General features: G+C 44.8%; 2 protein-coding genes and 1 non-coding gene across 3 annotated transcripts; 2 read left to right on the top strand and 1 right to left on the bottom strand.

The window, feature by feature from the left end:
• The first annotated feature begins 1,759 nt into the window (after positions 1 to 1,759).
• Positions 1,760 to 5,730, top strand: LOC133892822 (UDP-glycosyltransferase 85A2-like). The gene is made up of 2 exons (XM_062333786.1): positions 1,760 to 2,398; positions 4,659 to 5,730. Exons 1-2 carry the CDS (start codon positions 1,864 to 1,866, stop codon positions 5,603 to 5,605), a joined length of 1,482 nt encoding a protein of 493 aa, XP_062189770.1. The 5' UTR covers positions 1,760 to 1,863; the 3' UTR covers positions 5,606 to 5,730.
• Positions 5,731 to 20,162: 14,432 nt separating this feature from the next.
• TRNAM-CAU (transfer RNA methionine (anticodon CAU)) lies at positions 20,163 to 20,250 on the top strand. Its single transcript is given in 2 exon segments — positions 20,163 to 20,200; positions 20,215 to 20,250. It is a non-coding gene; the product is annotated as a tRNA-Met (tRNA).
• A 206-nt stretch (positions 20,251 to 20,456) lies between these two features.
• Positions 20,457 to 24,573, bottom strand: LOC133892781 (uncharacterized). Its single transcript, XM_062333731.1, has 5 exons — positions 23,543 to 24,573; positions 21,567 to 21,659; positions 21,297 to 21,364; positions 21,049 to 21,187; positions 20,457 to 20,822 (listed from the first exon to the last, which is right to left on the bottom strand). The coding sequence occupies exons 1-5, from the start codon at positions 24,212 to 24,214 to the stop codon at positions 20,817 to 20,819; spliced, it is 978 nt and encodes a 325-aa protein (XP_062189715.1). The 5' UTR covers positions 24,215 to 24,573; the 3' UTR covers positions 20,457 to 20,816.
• Between the last annotated feature and the right edge of the window lie 384 nt (positions 24,574 to 24,957).

Raw genomic sequence — 24,957 nt, 5'->3', positions numbered from 1 at the left:
GTAGGAGCAAGGAAAAGAAAAACGACAGAAGAAGAAGAAAAAAAAAGAAAGAAAATGTAAATGTGAAGGAGGAAGAAGATCTGTTTCGAAAAAAAAGAGGAGAAAGAAGAGATTCCCTATTCTCTGAGACAACGTCCGCCACTGAATAGACAGATTAAATATTTCAGAGGAGGCTGTCTGAAGATTAAGATTAGAGGTCTACGAGGAGAAAGGAAAAGAAAACAGAAAGAAGAAGAAGAAAAAAGAAATAAAATGTAAATGTGAATGTGAATGAGAACGACGGTCCCTATTTCACAGGACTGCGTCCGTCACTGAATGGACAAACTAAAATATCACAGAGGAGGCTGCTTGGAAAGTTCGTTTATTTTTTTCAGGATATGGACCGGCATGTTTGAATTGAACCAGATAGAACTTTGACCAGTCCAGATGCACTTGTGCTCCTGCATCTCTGCTCCACCGGAATATGCTTAGTATAACCTCACACTGGGCACCGTTCCTCACCTACCCCCGGCCCTAACCCCCAACGTTTTACATGAGGTCAAGCAAGAAAGCGATGTCTGATCTCACAATTTTCCCCATCCTGCACTAGCGCCTGTCTCCTGAAAGACCGCGTAGATAGGATCGCGCCATTAAAAAAATACGATCCCTTTATTTTCTTCAGAAAAAATAAACGGTCGGAATTGAAGCTTGTACTTGCCTGATCCTCTCACTGCACACATCTTATGGTGCAGGTTGTGCTCCACAATTGCGAAGAGCCGAAGACCCTACCATACTAGGCAGTGCTTCACGCGTGCATCTTATGATGCAGAGACTGAGACAATCTTAATTTTTGTATCTACAAAATTATTGTGCATCGTTGGATCTATCTCGAGAAATTATCGGGCTGTTTGGTTTCTGAACTGAGACAAGATGCCTGAACGGCCCCTCGTTGATCTAGGCTACTTGCCGTGGCATTTTGTTGGCACCGTCACCGACCGAGTCACTGAGACACTAACCATACTGCCTGTGGCCTAAGTGCTCGTCGAATGCTACCATTTTTGTCTGGGCCTGGTATGGTCCAGTACGGTATCGAAGGTCTTGGGCTCACTACTAGCCTACCTCCATCCATTCACGAACCACGACAGTGCAGGCCCATGTACCAATGCCAATCTTTAACGATAAGCTACTTTTCACGAGAACCCAACATTTTTCGATTTCAACCAGAAGTGAGCCGTTTCCTAGTAAACTATTATTTTCTAAAATTCAATATCGATAGATGCACGCACAACGGTGCCATCTCAGTTCACTTTAGCAGAAGTGACCATACAGGACGCGTTTGGTTCGTTTGTTGGCTCGTCTTGCCGAGCTAGGCTAGCTTTGCTTTTGACGAAGAGCCAATTTGACTCATTTAGGTATGATTTCTTGCCCAGCTAGATAAGATAAGTGGCGAAAAGGGATCCAATCGCGCCTATAGAGAGGATGGAAGCTGTCTCTTGGTTAATGGTTGGATGCTGGGCATAAGAAGGATGGACCCACTGCTCATTGGGGGAGGGAGTATGATCCATGGATCTTCTATCGGAAATTGGTGTTGTGAGTATGTGCGTATCTGCACATTGTATTAGAGGTTCTTAAAAAAAAGCTCTATTGTTGGTCTCGATTTTTTGGACTTTATTATCTAATATTTTTCTTTTTAAACAACTATTTGTAGTGTTTAACAGCTCCATGGTCCACACCGCATGACAACAAAAATAATCCCCCTTGCGCCATCCCTTCCTACAAAAAATAAATTTGAAGGCACCGACTTACTTGGCCTCACACCAATTGGTATCTTCTTCGTCCCATCTTCTGAACCCAGCCGAACCAAGCAGGCAGAGCTGAGAAACCATGGTGTCGTCGCAGCCGCAGCCGCAGCCGCAGCCCGCCAGAGCCAAGCCGCACGTCCTGCTCATCCCCTACCCGGCGCAGGGCCATGTGAACCCGTTCCTGAAGCTGTCCAAGGCCCTGCACGCGCGCGGCTTCCACGTCACCTTCGTCCACACCGAGTACAACCACGGCCGCCTCCTCCGCGCGCGGGGTCCCAGCGCCTTCGACGCGGGCGCCGAGGGACTCCGATTCGAGACCATCCCCGACGGGCTGCCACCTGCCGACCTCGACGCCACGCAGGACATCTGGGCGCTCTGCGAGGCCACGCGGCGGACGGGCCCGGCCGTCGTCCGGGAGCTCGTGGAGCGGCTCGGCCGCGCGGACAACGTCCCACCGGTCAGCTGCGTCGTCGCCGACGGCGCCATGGGGTACGCGGTGCACGTCGCCAAGGAGATGGGGCTCCAGGCCTACCTATTCTTCACGCCGAGCGGCTGCGGAGTCTTGGCATACCTCAACTTTGATCAGCTTGTCAAGAGAGGCTACGTGCCATTCAAAGGTAAATCGATCAGCAGCTAATAAGTTCTAAACATCATCTCGATAGTAATTAATTTGCATTCTTTTGTATCATAAGCTAAGTTCTAACTAACTAAACATCAATTCTTTTAGATAGTAATTAATTTGCATTTGAATTGATTTAGCTTCTGAAAGATGACTAAATTGGGTGTCATATGAAGCTCCTATGTTCATCGTGAACATTTGCTCTTTTCTTGCATGGGTTAAACTCTTCAGTTGAAAATGAGCCTTACATCTAACTCCACTAGGTTGAACGGATGCGCATCCCAATGCACGGTGATGGAGTTTTGATCTCTTAGTTAACGGTATTAGTGACCCGACGGCATCCAAGTCTTCCATAATATTTTTTATGAAAATTATGTCCCATCATACGCACTAATAGTCCACAAGCATCGTTATAGTATATACTTCAAAATTCACAAGAAAGAAACCTAATGCTAGATGAGCATGAAGATAAGATTGTTCGATTGTCATTGGGTTTATTGCTAAATATTGTATTTGCCCACTAACTTTCAGAAGTCACTGTCAGTGATTAGTGGCGTGCTCATCTAATCCACCTCTTGTTTCAGCTCCATATGTACCATGCATCAGGCGATAACCTATTCTATTCCACAAAAACGGCGCACTGTGTAAAAACTAAATAAAAAAATATCAAATGGGCCAGCTGAGTTAATGGTGTCCCGCTGGTATGTGCTGCAGATAGCTGATTGACTATATGATCAGACCAGACCAATTGGAGAACGATTACATAATTTAAGTACGATAGTTCAAGTTGCATGACTTCTAAAATCTCGGTTACTTCGTTCTCGTTCAAAAAACAAATAGGTGTCAGGTAAATTATCAGGGCAGCAAGGAGATGTGCACTTTACAAATGAAAAAAGTGAACCCTTGATCTAAGACGACGAATGATTAAATAGGATCCTCATTTACATAACCCATAAATTAATATGGACTGCCATTGTTTTCGAAAAATTATCCCACTACTACAGAAATAGGTTTATATACCAGCTCATCGCTGCCGATTTCTTACGAGCCAACAGTAATACAGCAGTGATAGAATATTACTGCCGGTTCGTATCATGGATTGACATTAAAATGTTATTCGAAAAGAATTGTTATTTTAAAAAATTCATAACTTTTTCATACGAAGTTGGATGTGGACAAACTTTATATCAAAATTGTAGCTCTCGATGAGATCTACAACTTTGTAGTAGAAATTTTTTTCATTTAATATTATTTAGATATCCAAATAATCGTTTAAAGTTTCAGACAGAAAATATTAAAATAATTGTATATGCTAATGGTATCACTAGTACTTCTATGGAGTTATGGTAATGATGTATCGCGTGAGCTGAGAGGTTCCGAGTTTGAGTGCTATGAACTACACGTGCGTGAAAAATCGCGTGACTTGTGACTTGCGACGACGCGGGCATGGGGTTCCTCAGGTGCAATCTTTTTTTTCTATTTTTTTAGTCCAAAAAGATCGATTTGGTGCCCAGCTCGGCTCTAAAACTGACAGTGAAAACCATTTATGGGCCGACAGTGAAGGAGTTTTTTTAAGTAGTGTCTAAAATGATTCTTGTCACCTAATTGCATGCTTCGGGGTTTTAGATCATGTTTGTTTTAGCTTTTATTATTTTCTGCTACTTACAAACAAAAAGCTGAACCGAGCTATCCGTTTTTGAAAATAGTTTTTGAGAAGTAAAAACTGTCATTATTACTAGAATCTATAAGCTGCCTTGGAGGAGTTTATAAGGAATGATGTTCTAAAAGGTACTACATATATTATACATTTCATTCGTATCAAAAGTCAATTCAAATATAGCTTTTCAACAACAGTTTTTTTTAAAAGCTTTAACCTAACCAAACAGATTCTTAGTTACACATATTCTCAAACTAACTAAAAAATAGACAAAAACTTAGATGAATATAAACTGAGTATATGCTTGTTTTATCTTTAAATTATGAGAGTTCAGTTCAGTCTGTAGAATTCGTGGAAGCTTGTTTCCACCAGATTGTAGATTATAAGATTTTGAAGTATGACTTGAATTGTGATTATGAAAATCAGCTTTTATATTATAACTGTTTGTTTTTTATTTTATTTTAAGCTACAATTCATAATTAAAATAAAAAATAAATAGGACCTTAACCAGATACACATTCATATGCATATTGGCTATTATTGCACGGCTATTGAAGTGAACCGAGCTTATGGTTTTTCTTGTGCACACACATGCAAACAGACGAGAGTTGCTTCACCAACGGATATCTTGACACCCAGGTGGACTGGATCGCCGGCATGCTGCCCAGCGCCCGCCTCCGCGACCTCCCGACGTTCATCCGAACCACCGACGCCGACGACACCATGCTGACCATTAACATCAAGCAGTGCGAGCTCGACTCCCCCGCCGCCGACGGCATCCTCCTCAACACCTTCGACGACCTCGAGCGCCCGGCCCTCGACGCCATCCGCGCCCGCCTCCCCAACACCTTCACCATTGGTCCCCTCGGCCCGGAGGTCTCCCCACCGTCGTACCTCCCGTCCCTCACCTCGAGCCTGTGGAGGGACGATGACCGGTGCGCGGCGTGGCTGGACGGCCACGCGGAGGGCTCCGTGGTGTACGTCAACTTCGGGAGCATCACGGTGGTGACGAGCGAACAGATGGACGAGTTCGCGTGGGGGTTGGCCGCCGCTGGCTGCCCGTTCCTGTGGGTAGTTCGGCCGGACATGGTGCGCGACGGCGGCGGCGGGTGGGCGCTGCCGGCGGGGTTCGCGGAGGCGGTGGCGGGGCGCGGCCTGACGGTAGGGTGGTGCGACCAGGAGGCGGTGCTGGAGCACCGCGCGACGGGCGGGTTCCTGAGCCACTGCGGGTGGAACTCGACACTGGAGAGCCTCCGCGCCGGCGTGCCGATGCTGTGCTGGCCCTTCTTCTCGGAGCAGGTGACCAACTGCCGTTACGCGTGCGAGGAGTGGGGGGTTGGGCTGGAGATGCCGCGCGAGGCGGGGCGTGGCGAGGTTGAGGCCGCGGTGAGGGAGCTGATGGGCAGTGAGGGGAGGGGCGCGGCGGCCAGGAGGAGGGCGGCGGAGTGGAAGCTGAAGGCCGCGGAGGCGGTTGCATCGGGCGGGTCGTCGCGCGGGAACCTCGAGAGGTTCGTCGAGCAGATCGCGCGCGCCAAGTGCCAGATCTAGACGTGTGTTGTAAACTTGTAATGTTATGTCCTAGTATGCAGGGATTATTTGGTTTGAGTCTAAATTAGTTCTGTTAAAATTTTAGTGTCACTAAAACATAGGTAATGCAAAAAATGTGGGAAAAAGATACTATTTGAAAATGTCGTTTGGATTTCAATCTTGTTAATTCTTGTTAAAGTTGAGAGCATGACACGTTTGAAAATACTGTTTGAAAATGTTGTGAGCTAAAGTTGTGAGTGTGACTCACATGTCATTATTTTGTTTCTTGACGAAATATACTTAAGTTAGATATTATTTTGTATATTTAATTATAAGGAATATAACTGTGCAAATAGATTGCAATTTACATATATTGTTTAGTAGATATAGCAATTTGAACTTTGCTAATATATGTGTTTTGGAATCCGATTCGTTAGCAGATGATTTTGACCCCGCATTTTCTCCTGCGTGTGTTCGAAAAATGAATTAGGCATGCTAAACCTGGATTGAGCGAGCTAATTTTCTATCCCCATCCAAACCGTAGGAAGAATATAATTGGTAGAATATTATATATATTGCATTAGGACTCGATGATGTAATATGTAGAGTATATATAGCTTAGATATCAAGCAACTCTAGAGATAAGATGAATCTAATCATATCCTACTATAACAACTGGATCCTTGTGTATCATATACCATATACTCTAATATCCTCCTGTAGTCGCATGCGATAACGTCGTAGACGATGAGACTAGAGAGATTGACGAATGACATCGCCCGTAGTCGAAACAACGCGTTGCAGACGCTACGACTGGAGAGATCGACGAGTTGCTCATACAGATGGTAGCCCTTTGTGCCTAATGTCGAGGTAGTCGAGAGCGAGGTGGGTAGATGTGGTCAAGGATGCCGTTCGTGAGATAGTAGTGGTCAACGTAACAGTAGTTAGGGTTGTCGTGGTCGATGGAGCCGCACATGAGCCACGGGTGCAAGAAGGCGCCATGGTGTGGGGCGCAAGGAGGCCTGAGAGAAGAAGATGGTGACGCAGATGATACGATCGCTGAGAAGAGGTTGATGCCGAAGTCAACGCAGTCGAGGCCGTAAAGCATGAGGCGTGCAATGGGTTTACCAAGCTTGGGAATACGTCAGAGACTAGCAGAGAAGGTCTCGACGGTTGCGGTGCGCAAAGCGGTGAGGAGGAGAGTGCCGATGTAGCCTACAATTCCCGGAGTAGACGAAGGAGTTGGGGAGGAGATTGCGACGTTGGTGGCAAGGTCATGCTAGACGAAGGCGGTAGAGGGAGGTGGAACCAGCTGCCAGGAGCGGTGATGCCAGTGTTTGAGAGAGCGTGATAACGATGCTCAAAAAATCTGGTGAAGAACACCTGAACAGCATGACGAAGACTAAGGGCGTCAACGACTAAGGCGATGACGCGCTGAGAGAGGTGGCGGCGATCAGCTGGAGTGTCGTGGTGTGCGAGGACGGTGATGTAGGGCGATGACGGGATCCTTTGTTTGTCCAAACCGTGCCAGGGAGGGCGCAACAGCGCTGCAAAGGTATGACCACAAGCGACAGCACTATGGCCCAAAAGCGACATAGCAGTAGCCCCGGTGCTCGGGAAGACGTGCATACTTGTGAACGAGGAGGACGGGAGCCGTTGCCGATCAACCAGGATGAATCGCATGCGATCGGCTGATCAGACTAAGTGCGGTCGAGGCTAAAAGGACACTAATGTCGCCTAGAGGGGATGCTAGGTGTTCCTACAAAATTAAAATTTGGCAGTAGATTATACAGAATCAGGAACTTTCGGGTTAAATCAGGATCTTTCGATTTCAATCCAGAATCAATCCAGAACTTCCGGGTTGAGAGTAAAACTGAAATTAAATGACGCATAATGAGTTCTAGCTCAAACCAAATGAAGTTATGTGTTTCAAATGATAATTCCAAACATATCCAAGGAGTACCTGCAGTCAATTTTACACGAACCAGTAGATTGACCAAATTTGCACAAATAGGGAGTAATAACTCAAGAACAAGCAAACAAAGAGCGTAGACGTGCAATGTGCTTCGCGAAGTTCAGACACCTCCACTTGAGGTTCCTACGTCTTCGTTAAGGGACTCGATCACACTTGAGTTAGGTCTCTTTCAACTCTTTTTCTCACCAAGTTCGGTCACATTTAAGCTTGAGCTTTCACTCTTGATTTCTTCCCTTACGGAGGCGAAATCTAAGCCTTCATAAACTTCCCGTGGCACATCACAACATTGGGTGCTTGCCAACGCCTAGCCGCCTAGGAGCTCTAAGATCCAAGAGTAACAAACGCGACGATAAACTTTTTGTCAATGAACTCGAATGCTCAAGATGGGAGTTATGCTTACTTGCTCTCCAGTAGCACAACAAAGAGGGGGTGATGGGTATTTATACCCAACCATAAAAAACTACTCGCTAAAATCAACATACAATATAATCCAGATCTTTCGGATTACACAGGTTAGACCCACCTGAGGACCCCTATTCGGAACCTCTAAACTAACCACAAAATTTGGAACTTCTGGGTTCAATCTAGAACTTCCGGATTGAAACTTCAGACCATGACAGAGAACCCCAAACCGGATGTAATCCGAAACTTCTGACCAATTCAGAACATTTGAAATCAGCACAATCGACCATCTGAAAAACGATGATAACTTTTGATCATGATGTCCGCTTTTGATAATTTTAGACTCTACGAAAAGTTTATTTAGAGGCTATCTATCCCACCAGAAATTATGATCTCAAACACATTAGATCAAAATAGGAACACTCCCAAACCTGATTCGGACACTTTCACACTTTTGGCACCATATTCTTAAAACGAACTCTCAACATAAACACAAGTTAGCACTACCCGATGTTCATGCGTGTTTTATGTCTCTCACTTTAGGTTGGTTAGATACTTTTAAGTATTGAGAAATGTCATATTCCTCTTAATAGTGCGTCTTACATATACTCAAATTCAAATGAAAAACACGTTTGAACCACCTTGAGCCTTTAAATACCTTCTAGTACCGTTTCTTTTTTCAAACCTTGAGGGTTGCCAACGTTCATATAATCTTCACTCATTCTCTTCTTGATTCTTCATGTGATTGATGCGAATTACCCATAACTTTATATAGCCTCGCACGGTCCATTGATGCAAAATCTTCATTCACTCTTCACCACCATCTTGGTCATTCGACGCGAAGCTATTTGCTTGCCGTTCACCACCGGATGGTCCATCGTAACCGAGTATCGCTTGCCTTTTATCGTCTTGCCCCAAAAAACCATTTTGTATCCGAAAACTTCAATGAATTCACTTTATCATTTATGGAGTCCAACCTTTGTTCTTTACTCTTGGTATATTGGATATGTCAACTCATACCTTATTATAGATCCTAACCATAACTCACTCTTAAGCATAAAACATATGGGTTAATCTATAAAACTTCATTAATAACTTTATACCTTAAGTCACTTAATTTCTATAAGTGACTTAGCCTTCACATTTATTGTTAATCTTCTTGAGCTTCTTCTTCTTTTTATGAGCATAATCTAGAGCTCATTTATCTTGATGAATATCTTTGATCTTCATGGCATTACTCATTGAATCCATGTCTTATCACTTATGCATCTCCTATGAAATAATCTATTAACAAGTCTTAACAACATTGTTAGTTTATAGATATTATCATTAACTTATCCGAGTATCACCTAGAGCTCATTCATCTTGATACATATCTCTTCTCCATATATCACTGTCGGTGTATCAAGAACCGGGGGTCCCTGAGTCCCGAGGCCAGGCCAGCCATCCGCCACATGGCGCCATCCCGCGAGGTCCCTCCTGCGGGGTGAGGAAAGTTCAAGTCCCGGGAGAAGGTGCTCGGGGCCACAGTCACTGGTCCCCGAGCACCCCAGTTCCCTGATGATCCGCGGAGTCTAAGTACCGGGAAGAAAGTGCTCGGGTCGGTGCCTGGTCACCCCCGAGCACCCTAGTCCCCCGATGAACAGAAGAGCTAAAGTTCCGGGAGAGAGTGCTCGGGGCTGCGGGCAGTAGCCCTCGAGCATTCGGTTCCCCGAGGTTCCACACAAAGAGTGCTCCGGAGAGAGTGCTCGGGGCTGCACGTGGCAGCCCCCGAGCACTCGGTTCCCCGAAGGTTCGTATAAGAGTGCTCGGGAGAGAGTGCTCGGGGAGGTGAACAGTACCCCCTGAGCACCCGGTACCCCGAGGACAAGGATAGGCGTTCTCGGGAGAGAGTGCTCGGGGACGTGAACAGTACCCCCGAGCACTCGGTGCCTCGACGACCCAGAAAGGCCCCCGAGGGGCCCACCGATGGGGTGTCTGCTAGTCAGAGGTTCGAGGCCGCATTTAATGAACGTGCGTGGCCTGACACATCCAACTGATCTCGCCGCAGCGTCAGTTCCTACCATGTTTTGGCAGAGAGGCGTGGGGCCATTAATTGCACGAGTCCCGTCCCGCGCCATCCGGCTTGCTTCGGGATAACATCGCAAGGATCAAGGCGTTCCATCTGTCGTCCTGCTGTGACAGAGGAACAAGACAGGACGGGCACGCCGGGTTGCTCTGTGGTTGCCCGGTGGGCCCTCTCCACGGTGCTCGTTGCCAGGGCGTTTATGGTGATAGGTGACCGGGCGTGCGACGCATTTTTCACCCCCCGGTCACTTCACCTAGAAGAAATGATGACACCTTTCCCATTCGCGGCGTCTTGAAACTTGTGCCCCCCTCCTTCCCGTTCGGGGCATGTCGCAGCCGGCGAGTGCTTAAAAGAGCCGGTGGCACAGAGGAGAAGACAAGGAGAAAACAGTAGAGGATACACAGAACAACACAACATACAAAGCACAACGTCAACAAGGAAGAACGAGAGACACTGTGTGCTAGGTTGAGTACAGTTCCAACCGAAGAACAAGTAGCCTCAAGCTCTAGTTAGGCTAATATTCTTGTAACCAGCAACATCCTTGAGGGACTCCCTCAGGACAGTTATTACATCCATACAGGAGTAGGGTATTACGCCTCCGTGCGGCCCGAACCTGTCTAAATTCTGGTGCATTTACTTCTTTTTGCACTAGGTCATCACACCCACCACCGGCCGTTGCATTTACTCTCGTTTCCATTTATTTCTCCGACGAACTTATTCAGGATCATCCCCCCGGCCGAATCTCTAAAAAGGGGTCTCTCGGGATCCCTGCGACAAGAGTTAATCCTCCGACAATCACCTATAGAACAACATATTAACAATTCTCAACAATATTGTTAGTCCATAAGTATTATCATTAATTACTAAAACCACACTTAGAGGATAGATGCACTTTCAAAGGCAGAGGGTCCCGATTGGTGGAGGCGATGACGATCTGGCGACGAGGGTGTGCGGACAGGGTAGTCGGACGGCGGCGCATGAAGGCGTCCCTAGGGCGCCGCACGCCTAGCCATGCCGAACGGGTGAAGATGAGGAGCCGGCCGGTGGAGTCGACACCGATGTTAGAGCAAAGGCGCGCGAGATCGACAGGCGATGGGCGACGCAAACTGATCTCTGATCGGTAAAAAAATTATAGTAGGAGTAGGGAAGCTAGCGATGCGTGCAACTGACGGCGTGGCACGCACGAGCGACAATGGCGCAACCCCATCAGTGATGCGCACGCAGATAAGGACCATGTGCACATGCAAGCAGATCACGACCACGACCACGTGAATAAGGGCACCCGTCGACACGACCACACACGTGGCACATAGATCAACGGAGTTGCAGGCATGCACGAGTGACGAGGGTGTAGATCGGCACACACATGGCAGATCGACGAGCGTTCGATGGATGACGAGGAGCGACACGATTGATCCAGGAACGCGTGGTCGACGAGAAACGCATGCACGGAGGGGCCTCCTGGTGCTAGACGACGTGAAGATGGCAGCAGATCAATGGGATCGGCCGTGAAAAATCTAACTTCGGGTTGCGCAACCCCCGGTGGAGATCACGGAGATTGATCTCCCCATGGGCAGCGTGGCAGAAGCGGTGGATTTAGGGCTAGAACTGAAATCTAAAGTGATACCATGTTGAAAGAATATAATTGGTGAAATATTATGTATATTATATTGAGCATCGAGGACGAAATATATACAATACATATGACTTAGATATTAGACAGCCTTAATGATAAAATGAAATCTAATATTATCCTACTGTAACAACCAGATCCTTATATTGCCTATATCATATAATCTAACACAAACACACACAAAAACTTAGGCATAACCAATATTTTGGTCAGACTAGCAGTAGCAGCAATCCAAACATGCTTAGTGGGTTGCTCGAGTAAGGTGATTTCTGTACGGAGTCGGCGACTTGCTGGGAATTTGGGATCGGACTTGCCAGATTAAATGTGGATGATCGATGCAAAATTGCTCTTTTGTGCTGTGAAATTGAGCGTCACATCGATTGAATCAAGAACGACAACTAGAACTAGAAATCTGAAGAAAGATTTAGTCCAGAAGCTTAGAAAACTATTATTGACCTGATGATGTTGTGCGTACAGTAGGACCACCGAGGCGACTCCGGGATGCAGAAACGTGTAGAGAAAAAAAAATCATTAGAAGAAGTAAAAGTCAGTTAGATCTGAACCAAAACTCTTCAATATACTCTTATCTTAAGAAGAAGTATAACCTACAATTATTTAGACATGTGTCCATTAGGCCTGCTAATGAGTTGGGTTCTTTCGAGTTTACTAGGTTGTGTTCTTCTGTAGAACATGATCGTGCTGGCTGTAGGAAATGTTTCTAGGTTGTTGCGCCAGGCTGCGGAGGATGTACCAGTTGACGCATGACATTCGTGGTGGGAGTGCAGCATTCTCGTAGATAATCCGTGCCTTAAAACATGAATGGAAGATCACCCCGTGAACGGTGTGCCTATCATGCCCCATGCCAATCTAGGAACCAAGATCAGTAGCCATGACAAGTTCGACTCGCAACCAGTCACACGAAAGAACACAGATACATGGTTTATTTATTCACGATAAGAAATTAAGTTAAAATATGTTTTAGTTTATTTATGATAAGTGATTGATATTGATATATTTTTGGTTTGATGATCTTCGGTTTTTATATGAGCTTTGATGTGATTTAAGTTGATTTAGAATTTTATTTGAACATATTGATTATAGACTAACGGAAATTAGAGTTGGAGATATACGTTTGCTTCTCTCATCAGACGACAACAGCTATCATAGATCAATCCGCTAGGAAGCTAGCTCCTCGATATTATGGGCCATTCCAAATCACTAAACAGATCGGTCCGATGGCTTATTGTTTGCATAGGCTAGAGCTCGAATTCATGATGTCTTTCATACGGTGTTTCTGAAGAAATATTATGGAGATCCTTTGACGGATATTGTCCGATTACCTCCCATTAAGCATGGTCGAGTACTTCTTGCTAAAATTGTGCGTTCGTGACTCAACTGGGGCATGTGGCAAGTTCTGGTGCAATGGGTTCGCCGCGGATGCTACCTGAGAGCTATTGGAGGGGTTTACATAACAATATTCGGAGTTCTAGCTCGAGGACGAGCTATTTCGCCAGGCAGATGGAAATGTTGTAGGCGCTTTTGTCGGATGCATGTACATGTGATTAAAGATGTCCAAATGGGTCATGTCTACTGGGCTGGTCTGAGGCACGGCACTGTAGGCACGCCCCGACCGAGCCGGGCCGGCACGGTTCGGCACGACCCGGCTCGGCACTATTTATATATATTTTTTTAATTTTGTAGCTATTTTTATCTATTTTTTATATTTTTATCTATTTTCTATATATTCTTTTCTATACATTTTTATATTTTTATATATTTTTTCATTTTCTATATATATTTTTATCTATTTCGACTCGTCAGGCCGACCGTGCCGCCGGGCCGAAATCGTGCCCAGGCCGCCCCGGCACGGCACGGTCGCCGACGGGCTGTGCCGTGGGCCGAGGGGGAGGCACGTGGGCCGGCACGGCACGACCCGTTACAGTAGATGGACCGTTCGGACCGTGCCGTAGCCGGGTCGTGCCGAGTTGGGTCCGTGCCGGGTCGGCCCGAATGACCCATTTGATCATGTATGCATGCGATGAAAGAAGGAGCTGTCGGGGCTGAAACAAGGAGCAGGATTCTTCGGTAGAAGGTTAGAGATAAACTTTAGTTAGTAGTTAGTTTGATAGAATCTTTAGTTAGGGATAAGAGATTGCTAGCTTGAAGATTCAGTTTGTTATTCAGTTTAAGTTACAGATAGGATCGGAAGATAAATTGTAAAGCTCTGGCTCTATTTAAATTGCAGGAGTGTTCAGCATAATTAAGCAATAAATTAGAATTAATTTTATCTAAATAGCTGCTCGGAGCCCCTGCGGGGCGAGTACACCTCATCCCCAATCCATCAGACGCCAAGTGCTAAATGCGACGTGTCCGTGCTGTGGAGCTCCGTGAGTTTGGTGTTTATGATCAGGCGACTCCGTACGGAGTGGGGAGTTGTAGAATGTAGAGATTCGAGTTGCAGTTTACAACAGCACCACCGTACGGATTCCGAAACTTCAATTAGCATACCACTGTGAGCACTGAGGCGCAACAATCACATCACTTGTCAACCTCTTCAAGCTCAGGACGAGCGACCCCGCGACAAGGATTTCCACGTAGGATCTGTTTGGTAGTAGTTTTTCGGATAAAATTAAAATGAGTTCTGATAAATAGTAGTTTTTAGTTTTTAATTTTTTGAATGAAATCTGTGAAAGTGATTTTATAAAATAAACTAGAAGCTGAAGAGTTAAAAATAATAATTTCCTCTGATTCACTTTCCGTACAGAATCACTTCTTTAATATATTTTATTTTAGAGAATCACTGTAGAATTATTTTCAACCATAAAATCACTTTTTTCAGAAAATCACTCTTAACAAAAAATTTAGATGAAGAAAATCTGTACCAAATAGGCTCATAGCTTCTGCCTGCTTCCTCAGGCGTGAACACCTCCTTCCGCAGCCATGCTATCATCTTGCCATGAGCTTTCCACGAACTTCCACAGGAACAACATGACGGGAAAGATCCATATAGCCATCACCATCAACAGGCACCTCGTCATCTCCAAAGTCAAGTAGGACGATTTTCTCTATTTTCACAAATTTAGAGAATTTTGGAAGGAATAAAATATTAAATTTTGAATTTTTTTAGTGAATTGTACAAAACTATAAGTATTGAGTCATTTGTAACATAAAATTTTAAATATTGTGCCTAATAATACAAAACTAAAAGTATTATATATTAATTTCATATAAAACCCAATTTTAATTGAATTCACTAAAAAATGATCTTATATTTCTCAAAAAATCCTAAATTTTTTTATATGTATTCCATAATTCATGTGCAACCTATTTTAATTAGATTTATCCAAAAATATTGTGTAAAATTTAAACTAAAATTTTCAAAAAAAAAAGTTATTTTTATAACTCCTATCAATTGTTAGGGCCTAAAATAAAATCCAAAAAATCTGAAATAATTGGACTAATTTCTAAAAATATTTTCATATAGGATAGAAATAATTTTATAAATCAGTCCATCATACAAGAAGAGTATTAATGATTTTTTCCATAATTTTGGGATTCTATTTGAGGCCCTAACAATTTTTAGGAGTTATAAAAATAGTATTTTTAGAGAATTTTAGTTTAAATTCTACACATAATTTTTAGGTGAATATAATTAAAATGAATTGCACATGGATTATGAAACACTTACAAAAAAGTTTTAGGATTTTTGAGAAATGTAAGACCATTTTTTAGGTGAATCTAATTAAAATTGAGTTTTGTGTAAAATTAATATACAATACTTGTAGTTTTATGTTATTAGTCATAGTACTTATAGTTTTGTGTTACAAATGACATAATATTTATAGTTTTATATAATTTACTATTTTTTCTATTAACATGTGAGACCCACAAATCATAGGACAAAAAATGATAGTGAATTATAAAACTAAATTGAAGTAACTGACTTGAGGTACGGGCAGCAAATTGAGCACGAAACCATCTGGCCATAAGCCATCAATGACTCGAATAAATACTGTGGCGTCCACAGATACGGTGTAACATATATAATTTCTCCAAGTATAAGCTACAGTGTGTTATGCTTGCTAGTGCACTCAAACTGGCGCGAACCAAACCCAGAAGAGAATGTTAATGGCACAGCTAGAAAGCTTAATTATTTATCCTCGTATTCGATAGTGCCCGTCACTTTTAGATCGACCTCGAGGATCACAGGGTCCGATTCAAGGTTCTCCGCCACAATAGCATGGGTAGGACCTGTCAGTACCAAATATGGATGCTGCATGCAACATCATTAAATAAATAATAGGTAAACTGAAGCAAAAGAACAGGTAAACATTGAGCAGCAAAGTGCATAGCCCAAATGATGCAGGGAGAGTCCGAATGAGTTTAGCATCGAGACCAGTAGCAACAGCATTAATAATGACAACTATGACAAGATCAACATGTGCAGGGATGATGGCATCTAAGCTATTGTTGTTTAGTGGCCAAGTTCTGATCCTATCACATGTACGTTTCTACTAACATCTATCTTCTATTCCCGAGGGAGGAAACAAATCCCTGGATGGTATTAGAAAGTACCAATCGATCGAGATTCTAAAACCAACCCTAGTTTACAAAAAAAAATACAGATGCAGACAATTTAATCGAGAACTCACTGATGTCCTCGAAAGAAACGTAGATGCAGGCCCATTGAGCGTTCCAGCTCTTGCGAAACTGGATGGCCTCCTTACATAAAAGTCCGACTTGTTCAACCCCATCTCTCCGACGTCACTCTTCATCCCCCCTCTTTCGATATACGTGTTCAAATTCATCCAACTCCTCCCATACCATGTTTATTTTTATTGTGGTTCTAACGCTCCATATTATAATTCTCACAATCTAAAATTTAAATTATTAGAATCTAAATTATAGAATCTAAAACAAACAAATTATTATAATCTCTCTCTTCTTTCCCCTCCCCTATAGACTCGCTCTCCACATAGCATCACCTTCGCCATCGATGGTCGCGGCTTCGACCATCTCTTTCAATGTCGGCGATCTCATCATGCTCCTATCTAATTACCCTACCGATTTCACTCAACAGATTGCCGCACTACCGTATCATGACGCAAGCTTGGGCTCTTTGCTCTTCCGCTCTCCATCTTCTCCTCGCTCCTCTTCCTGTGGTGGATGGCGGATCTGGAGGCGATCGCATCGTCAAGAGGCTCTTCACTATGCAACATTGTGACCCTGATGTCGTCCTTGGGCAATATTGCTGCCTCGGCTACACTGGCCACGCCCAATTCCATAGCCACCACGCCTGTCATCGCTCACCTCTGCTCCCCACTGGTGCAACCCCAAAATCTGGCACCCCGCCACCAACACTCCTCCGACTCTGACCGGATCCACCACCTCCCCACCTTGGTGAGCCCAACTGCAACTTGAGTCGGTGGGAGCTCAGGCTGGCGGGAGCTCGGATCAGCATTAAGAGGGAGAGAGCAGGGAGAGAACGAAGGGAGAAAAAAATGAAACATTATGTTTATAATGATAATGGTGGGTAAATATGTCACAATTTATAATCCAGAAGCAACCTTTCTTTGGATTATGGATTATAGCATAATCTACCTCTAGATTATAGAATCTAAATTGTAGAATCAGCATATTTGTTTTTGATTCTAATTTTAAAATCAGAATCCTGAAATCATAATAAAAAATAAGCAGGCCCTGAGTCGAGAAATTCCCCAAACAATACAAGGAATTTTTCACATGTGCATAAGCACACATGCATGGCTTATCAAGGACTATTCATTTGCGTTGAGAATCGTATTAGAGAAGTAGGTAAAAAAAATTATAAGGTAGGTAAGAAGAATCAATAGATAAATGAGTATCAAGTGATAGAGATAGACGGTTAAGATAAGCCGTGTGTGTACAAGTGCATGCAATTTTGCATTTTCCCCATTATCCTCCTACCTTGCTTTTCGACGGACCAAGTTCCTCTAACTTCACCTCATGAAGTCACGGCGTGACTTCACCCCTTCATCTGTCGTCCGTTCCTCGAATGAAATCCTAGGGCTCAGGCTCTCCCCGGCACCTTGCGGCTCAGCCTCTCCTCGATATGAAGGTGGCCTAGCACCCAACGCATGACCCAAGCCCGCAACGCGCCACGGTGGCCACCTGTTGCTTCTCGTGATGCTCCTCATTGCCGCGGCCATTGCCGTCTTCGCGGTGTCGGCAAAGGTGGAGTCGGGGGCGACTGTGCCAGCGCAAAATGTGTTCGAGGAGGTGGTGTGGCAGCTCCTGCCACGCCCACTTGTCATCGAGCTGCCAACGTTGACACCACGTGTGGCTCAGGGGGATGGTGATGACCACGTCGTGATTTCACCCCTCAATCTGTCGTCCGCTCCTCGAATCAAGATCCTACGGCTCGGCCTCTCCCGTGTTGAAAAATTGCGATAAGTATTATGTTCATATCTTATTAGGATGAATACCACATAGGATAGACATGATGCAAACACTAAAACTAGTAGGTCTATCATGTACTTCATATAAAAAAGATATTTCTCATAATTAAAAGTTGTACGCACAACTTACTTGTTGGGTTGATGAACACAAGCTTCCACGAGAGCGATCTGATCAGTGTCGCGGAAGCAGCTCCTTGGATATAGTCAACATCGAGGAAGTAGTCGTAGTAGATGCCGACGATGTGTACTAGGATGAAGACGTGGTCAACAGAGAACAGCTTGAGTGATCACGCGAAGACGCTACCCAAAAACTTGATTGCCGCCTCGTACAGTACTCCACGTGTATCGGTTTTGGAAATCCTGCTCTTCTTTCTCCTCGTTGCACACCGACCGGAAAGGACGACTAGGCTTGATAGCAGAACAACAAAGTGCAATGTTCATATGAGAAAAGCAGATGGGGAAAATGGAAAGTCAGAAAAAACAGAGAGGCCAAACAGACATCTCCTGATCCTCAAATAGCCACCACATGCAGCAGTAACAGCCCATCAAAGAACTAGTAACTGACGCAGTTTATGGAAAGTTAAAACCAGCAGTTTCAATCTCATTAAAATGTCATTAGCCCAAATGATTATTATCATATATTAGTGCATGATTCAAACGACTGATTAATCTCATTAAAACATAATAATAAGGAAAAAAATATTGCTCAATTGACTGCTTATTTACATGTCACATAATTTTTCACGCAAAAAATACACGAAATGCATGCACGTGTGTTTATAGCTAAAGTTCCTCTCATTATGTCTCATGTGTTTTCATTTTAGACAAATGAGATAGTCATCTATCTAATTTAAGCATGCCAAACTTTCTTTAAACTAGCAATATAAAACTAAATTGTACATGCTTTGAAATTTCATGAGTGAACCATAAATAGACCAATTCCAACATCCCTGGCCACCCAGCACCCAGCACAAGCTTCAAGCTGGAGGGGATCGTTGGCGCCAACCCCTTCTCCACCACATGTCAAACGCGTGGTAATCGAACAGTTCGGGCCTGCCATTTGAAATCAAGAACCCCGTGTGAGAGCATTTCAGTTGAACAATCGACGCCTAATTTTGGTCGTTTCCTGCCTAAAGTTCTGCCATTTCAATTGAACAATCTAAGGCCTAACAAGTCGGAATTTCCTGTCCAATTTCTACCATTTGTCTCGATGGGGATGTGAACTCACCCGTATCCGTGCTTGGCGTAGTGGGGGGGGGGGGGGGTTGTTGGAGAGCAGCGTCTGTCGAACACCCAGGGGTCGCGGCCGTGGCCCCCAAGCGCCGCGCACTCCACCGGCACGGCGCCAGGTTGTTGGCCTCCGCCACCAGCCTGCAGCTCGCGCACAGCACCTCCACCGGCACCTCCTCTAACCCCTCGTCATCACCTTCCACCCTGAGCCACAAGCATACGTGAAGTGAACAAATCATAAACAGCCACGTGGAGGAAGATCGCGTCATAAATACAAGGCTAAAGAACTGGCACGTGAATCAAATCGATCCATTTGATTGTGCGCGCTGGAAACGGCCAGAACTCCATGGCTCCAAGATGGCTCAATGCAGGAAGGCATACTTGTGATAATTTTAGTTGGGTTTCGATTCAGTTGCCTCATCGTTTCTTCATGCATGCTTCTATGTACTGCACAACTGAGACAGCAAGAGGGAGGCCATGACCCGTCGCCGACACACACTTTGCAGGCTTCCTCCGCTACGGATAGCTCGACATAGACGCGCCCGTTTCTTCAAGATTGTCACGTTGGACAGTGCAACTGCCGGCAGTGCCAAGATGTAAAGCGGCGGCGAGTCCACGCGGCGGCAGATCTCCAGTGCAAGGCATGACCACGAAGAAGACTGAAGGAGCCCATGCTTTGAGATCGGTTTGCTACGTGTCACAATTATAGAGGAGGTGCCAAAGAAACTTCTATGGCAAGGTGCCGCAGAATTGTTTTCTATATGGGCTGCAATGTCTTTCACCGAACAAACTGTTCTCATAGATATGAGTAATAATATACAGCTAAACACAAAGGGGTGGTGGCGCAGTTGGCTAGCGCGTAGGTCTCATAGCTAAACGTGAGTGATCCTGAGGTCGAGAGTTCGAGCCTCTCTCACCCCAACACATTTTTTGTCTTCCGACTCTCTTTTTTTTTTTGTTTTGTTTTTTTGGATCACCGGTGAACAGATAGGCCCATTCAAACCAGTCCGTCTTCAGGGTCCAGCCCACAGCGTTGTCCACCCTCCACTGCGCGGTGCGTGCTAGCTGCTGGCCCATACGGCAGCTGCCGCGGCAAATGCATTACAGCGGCAACCAGGTTACGGGACGGCCAATTCGTTCCTCCCATGTCCCATCAGATCATTCGATCCTCCAGAGCTTCTTCTACATGGCAGCTGCGCCATTGGCTCAAATGCACGATCGCGACTTCCTACTGTCGAGCGGTGAAGCCGGCGGCTGAAGCGACAGGCGAGCAAAAACGGGCGTAACACAGGGGTGAGGGGTCACACTGCCATCAGAACCATTTTGTGTTTGAGCTGTTTTTCCGTTGCACGCTTGTGAATAGCTATTGCGATCAATCGGATACATCAGATAGCCTGGGGAGATGTTACATGTCTCCCGTCGTTTACGCCGCAAGCGGGCCTCCAGATGCCCAGCGAAGAACGTCAGCCATTGGTGAAGCACTGAAGTTACACCTGCGATAGAGATGAATCGAATAAATATTAGATTCTGCACAGCAGGGACCCCTGTCACTGTACGTACATATTAAGCTTCATGAATCATGATCTGTGTTCGTTTGTGTGCAAGTGTGTTTGAAGAATGCGACATAATCAGCTGCGCAATTGAGGAGTTGAACTAGTGTAAAAGTACTGCTGAAACTTTGTATGTTAGTTGACTCTTAGAGATGCCCAGATTTTGCACCTTTTCCCCGTTTGAAGCCTCGGCAGCCGGCTCTTTGAAAAACTCAATGATGTTCCTGCACACCTCTTTGGGCTTCTCAAGATTGATTGCATGTCCAGCATTTTTCATGACAACTAATCGAGAATTCCCTTCTAGATGCCTGTCAATTGTCAAGTAGTTTGTAGTTGGCAATATTGTAATAATTTTAATGGTAAAGTAAACCTGTGTTAATTAAAACTTAAAGTGTTTCAAAGATAGCATCAACAAACCAATTCAATCTGTGAGCCAGCTCCATTGGGAACACCCGGTCTTGCTCCCCCCAAATTATAAGTGTCGGCTGCATTTGGTTGAATTGAGAAAACTAGTATCAATAAAACAGACTGCAAATCATCCTTGGTGTCACAGTCTTCGGGTTGATAATACAAATTCATGAATACATTATCACAAGCAGGTGGTAGTTAACTCTCTCTAGTGTAAGGACATATGTAACATGTTGGCCTTCAACTTTATGAACCACTAAGCTTTTACAAAGAAATTACCTGAGTCAGTTTTGGAAGATTTGAGAGTTGTCTCCCATTAATCAAAGTGTAGAGTAGATCAGTCTTCTCCTGGATATGATCCGAGCCCATCACCTGATATAGTAAAATAAGGCCACACTTACAAGTTAAGACTAGACATTAAGATCACAGGGAAACCAAATTAATCTTGTTCTTACTGTACAGACTCAGAAGAGGTATATCTTCACATTTGTTATAATTAAGTGCTAACACAGGAGGAAGCAAACACAAAGTATGGCTCATTTCATGAGTGAAATCGAAAGAGAGCTCTTGCAGCTATTCATGATTTTTCACAGCATGAAGAACTATTTGCAAGTGTCCAAGTTATACGCCATAACCCAATCACCATGATGATTGAAGAGTGGAAAAGACCAGCTTTTCAAAAAATTCAATCTTCAACCATTTGTATCTTATGAACATTTGTTAATTTTAGCACATAAGGGATGAAATCTTTTTAGAAAAGAAAATGGTAGATTGGAGACATTGCTTAAGATGCAGATGTATGCATTTACATGGAATTCATTTGACTAGTTAATCTGGCTACTAAAATTGTTGCTTATCAAAGTGGGCAATAACAACATCGAAGGGATGACATACAACTGTTGGGGTATAGTGGTGGTGGTGAGGGTTAAATGACCAGGTACAAGTTTTAAGACAACAATAACCTTTTGGGCAGCACATCCGTGGGATTAGTGTACAGCTTATAAAATGTGTCAGCTTATGAATAACACTCGTATTAGTAGCAAATGCTCTAACCTCAGCAGCCGGCAAGCCACTATAAGCGAAGAAGGGTTTATGTTTCAGGTAGGTAGTCATGAAAGTACCAGATCAAAAGGGAAGTGGGAAGTGGCTTTGCAGAGTCTTTTCAGGAAAAAAAAAAGATATCTATTTTGAAAAACCTGAGGCACATTATGGAGATGAGCTTGCTATAGTCTTTTGAAAGTATTTACTCACTGACAAATAATAGAAGTATAGAACCCTTATATTGTTATACTTTGGGTAAACAAAAGGAATGGAGGTTCAGAATATAAATGCAGCTCCAAGCATGTACTAAGACATGTCTGAAATCAAATTAAGCTTAATTTCATGAATGATTTGTAGATAAGGCTTTTTACTACTTCAATAAAGAGCAGTCAAATTAACTCCAAGTAATTTTCCGCCCGCAAGTTAAGGGGAGTTTAAACTTCAAAGATCATCCAGTAGGAGTACAGAGTACTAGACAACAGCGTGGACTTCAGTATACATGGGAGCACATCACTGACAATATTTTATACGGGATGTGTGGTCACCACTCATCAACCCATAACAGGCCCTGCACGTGCAAAATGGCTGGTGACCATGCCTCTGTCTTCCACAGAAGCAAATAACATATGCACGAGGACAAAGCCAAAACGACGATCTGCCTTCAAGCTAGTGACACGTGGATAAATTTTGAGGCTTTGTCGGCTCCATCAAATCTATGCACTACAAACACTAGCCCCGTATAGTGGATTCTGTGAGCTGGTGTAAGAAAACTAGAAAAGAGTGGTCTTTTGAGGGAGTACAATTATAGTAGGGTTTATAATAAGATATCCAGTGAACGTTAACTACGAGAGATAGAACACACAAATCTCCTCTGTGGAGCGTTTATTGATTCGATATGCCGAGACAAACCATTCTGTTACAGTTTTCAAGTAACTGTTTAGCCAAGCTTGCAAATTCCATTCATTTAAATTGTGTAGCACAAGCTCAACCTTCAAGGGCGACTCAGTTCCCTTACACGTGCACCAGACAATCTTCTATGAAGAAAATAAAATAAAATTGGACGCAATACATTCAATCATCTAGAGAAGGTGCCTTAATATGTTATTCAGTAGATTGTCTAGATGTGGAGTACATTGAAATTTCAAACCAATTCAACCAAATTGATCTTTGGGATGTCTGAAAATATTAAATGAGGCCGCAAGTGAGTAACTAACCTTAATGTAGTCCCAGAGGAAGCAGGACGGCATGATGAGCGGCGGGTGCACGAAGGTGAGCCTGACCAGCCGCCGCAACTCCTCCGGCTGCCGTGGCACGAGCATTGCGGCCGCCTCCCCGACCCCGGCCACCGGGAACAGCCCCTCCGCCAGGTCCTTCTCCTCGAGGCACACCCCCGCGCACACCATCGCCACCCTCTCCACCGCCTCTGGGAACATGGCCGCCATCTGGTACCCCACGAAGCCCCCGTAGCTGACGCCCACCAGACCGAACCTGCTCACCCCGATAGCCTCCATCGCCGCCTTAATCGTGCTCGCCTGGAAGGCTTCGGAGCGGTCGGGGAGGCGGGTGTATGATGCGCCGAAGAAGACGAGGTCCGGGACAATGGGGTCGAACCCCGCGGCGATGAGCGGGCGGAGGTAGGGCGCCCACTGCCAGGTGGCGGAGGCACCGAAGCCGTGGAGGAGGAGCAGCGGGTTCCGCGGCGGCCTTGCGGGCACCCATATGTGCACGGTGGTGGCCGGGTCGGGGTCCGGGCCGGGGAGCGGGACCGCGAGCGGGCGGAGGCCGGCGTTGAGGAAGCGGCGGCTGAAGCAGCGGTCCCGCGCCGCCGCGAAGCTGAGCACGCACCTCCCCCTGCTGCCGGCATACGGCGGCGGAAGGGGAGGCATTGCGGGCGGGCGGGCGGCCGCCGGCGATCACGGTGGTGGTGGGGGGAGGTGTGCGAGGAGGGGACGGAGGAGCCTGGCCTGAACTCCTGGAGAGGTGGTGTGGTTAATTTTGGGGTTCTCTAAGTATGGGGTTTGGGTTCGTCTGGCCATGCTAATCCGCACGCAGGGTGTTTGTGTAAGTGCCGGCCGTGCCTAATTATTATCTGGCTTTTGTTTTGGGGTGTCCCATCAAATGCTAAACCTCGTTTAAATCACAACGAGAATTTACCGACGTAGAATATGAATCCACTTAAATGCACCCTTCGAAATGTTTTGTGTTCCACGTAAGTACTACCAGTCCAACCCGAAAATATCAACTCCACGAGGGTATAGACACGGACTATCTCAGACATTTATCTCTCATATTGAATATTTATTTACTTGTTAATTTTTTATCTATTTATATTTTTTAGTTATATCTTCGTATGAAACCCAATGCAAATAAATGATTTTAATAAAAAAAATTATATTGCCTCCTTTAACTATTGCTCGAGTCTATTTTTTCTCTCGAACTGTAAAATAAATATTTCAACTCCTCTAACTATTTAAATCGGTGCAATTTACCTCCTTAACTGATTCTAATAGTGGTTTCATCCTACGTGGCTCACACATGGCGGTGGGACCCACAAGTCAGATGAAATCTCATTATCTTGTTCCTCCTTCTTCTCTCTCTGCGTCTTCTGCCCGTGTGTGCGGCTCAGAGA

This window comes from Phragmites australis, chromosome 15 (genome assembly GCF_958298935.1).
Source record: "Phragmites australis chromosome 15, lpPhrAust1.1, whole genome shotgun sequence".
In the NCBI taxonomy this organism is placed as follows: Eukaryota; Viridiplantae; Streptophyta; class Magnoliopsida; order Poales; family Poaceae; genus Phragmites; species Phragmites australis.
This window is presented reverse-complemented; position numbering and strand designations above follow the sequence as displayed.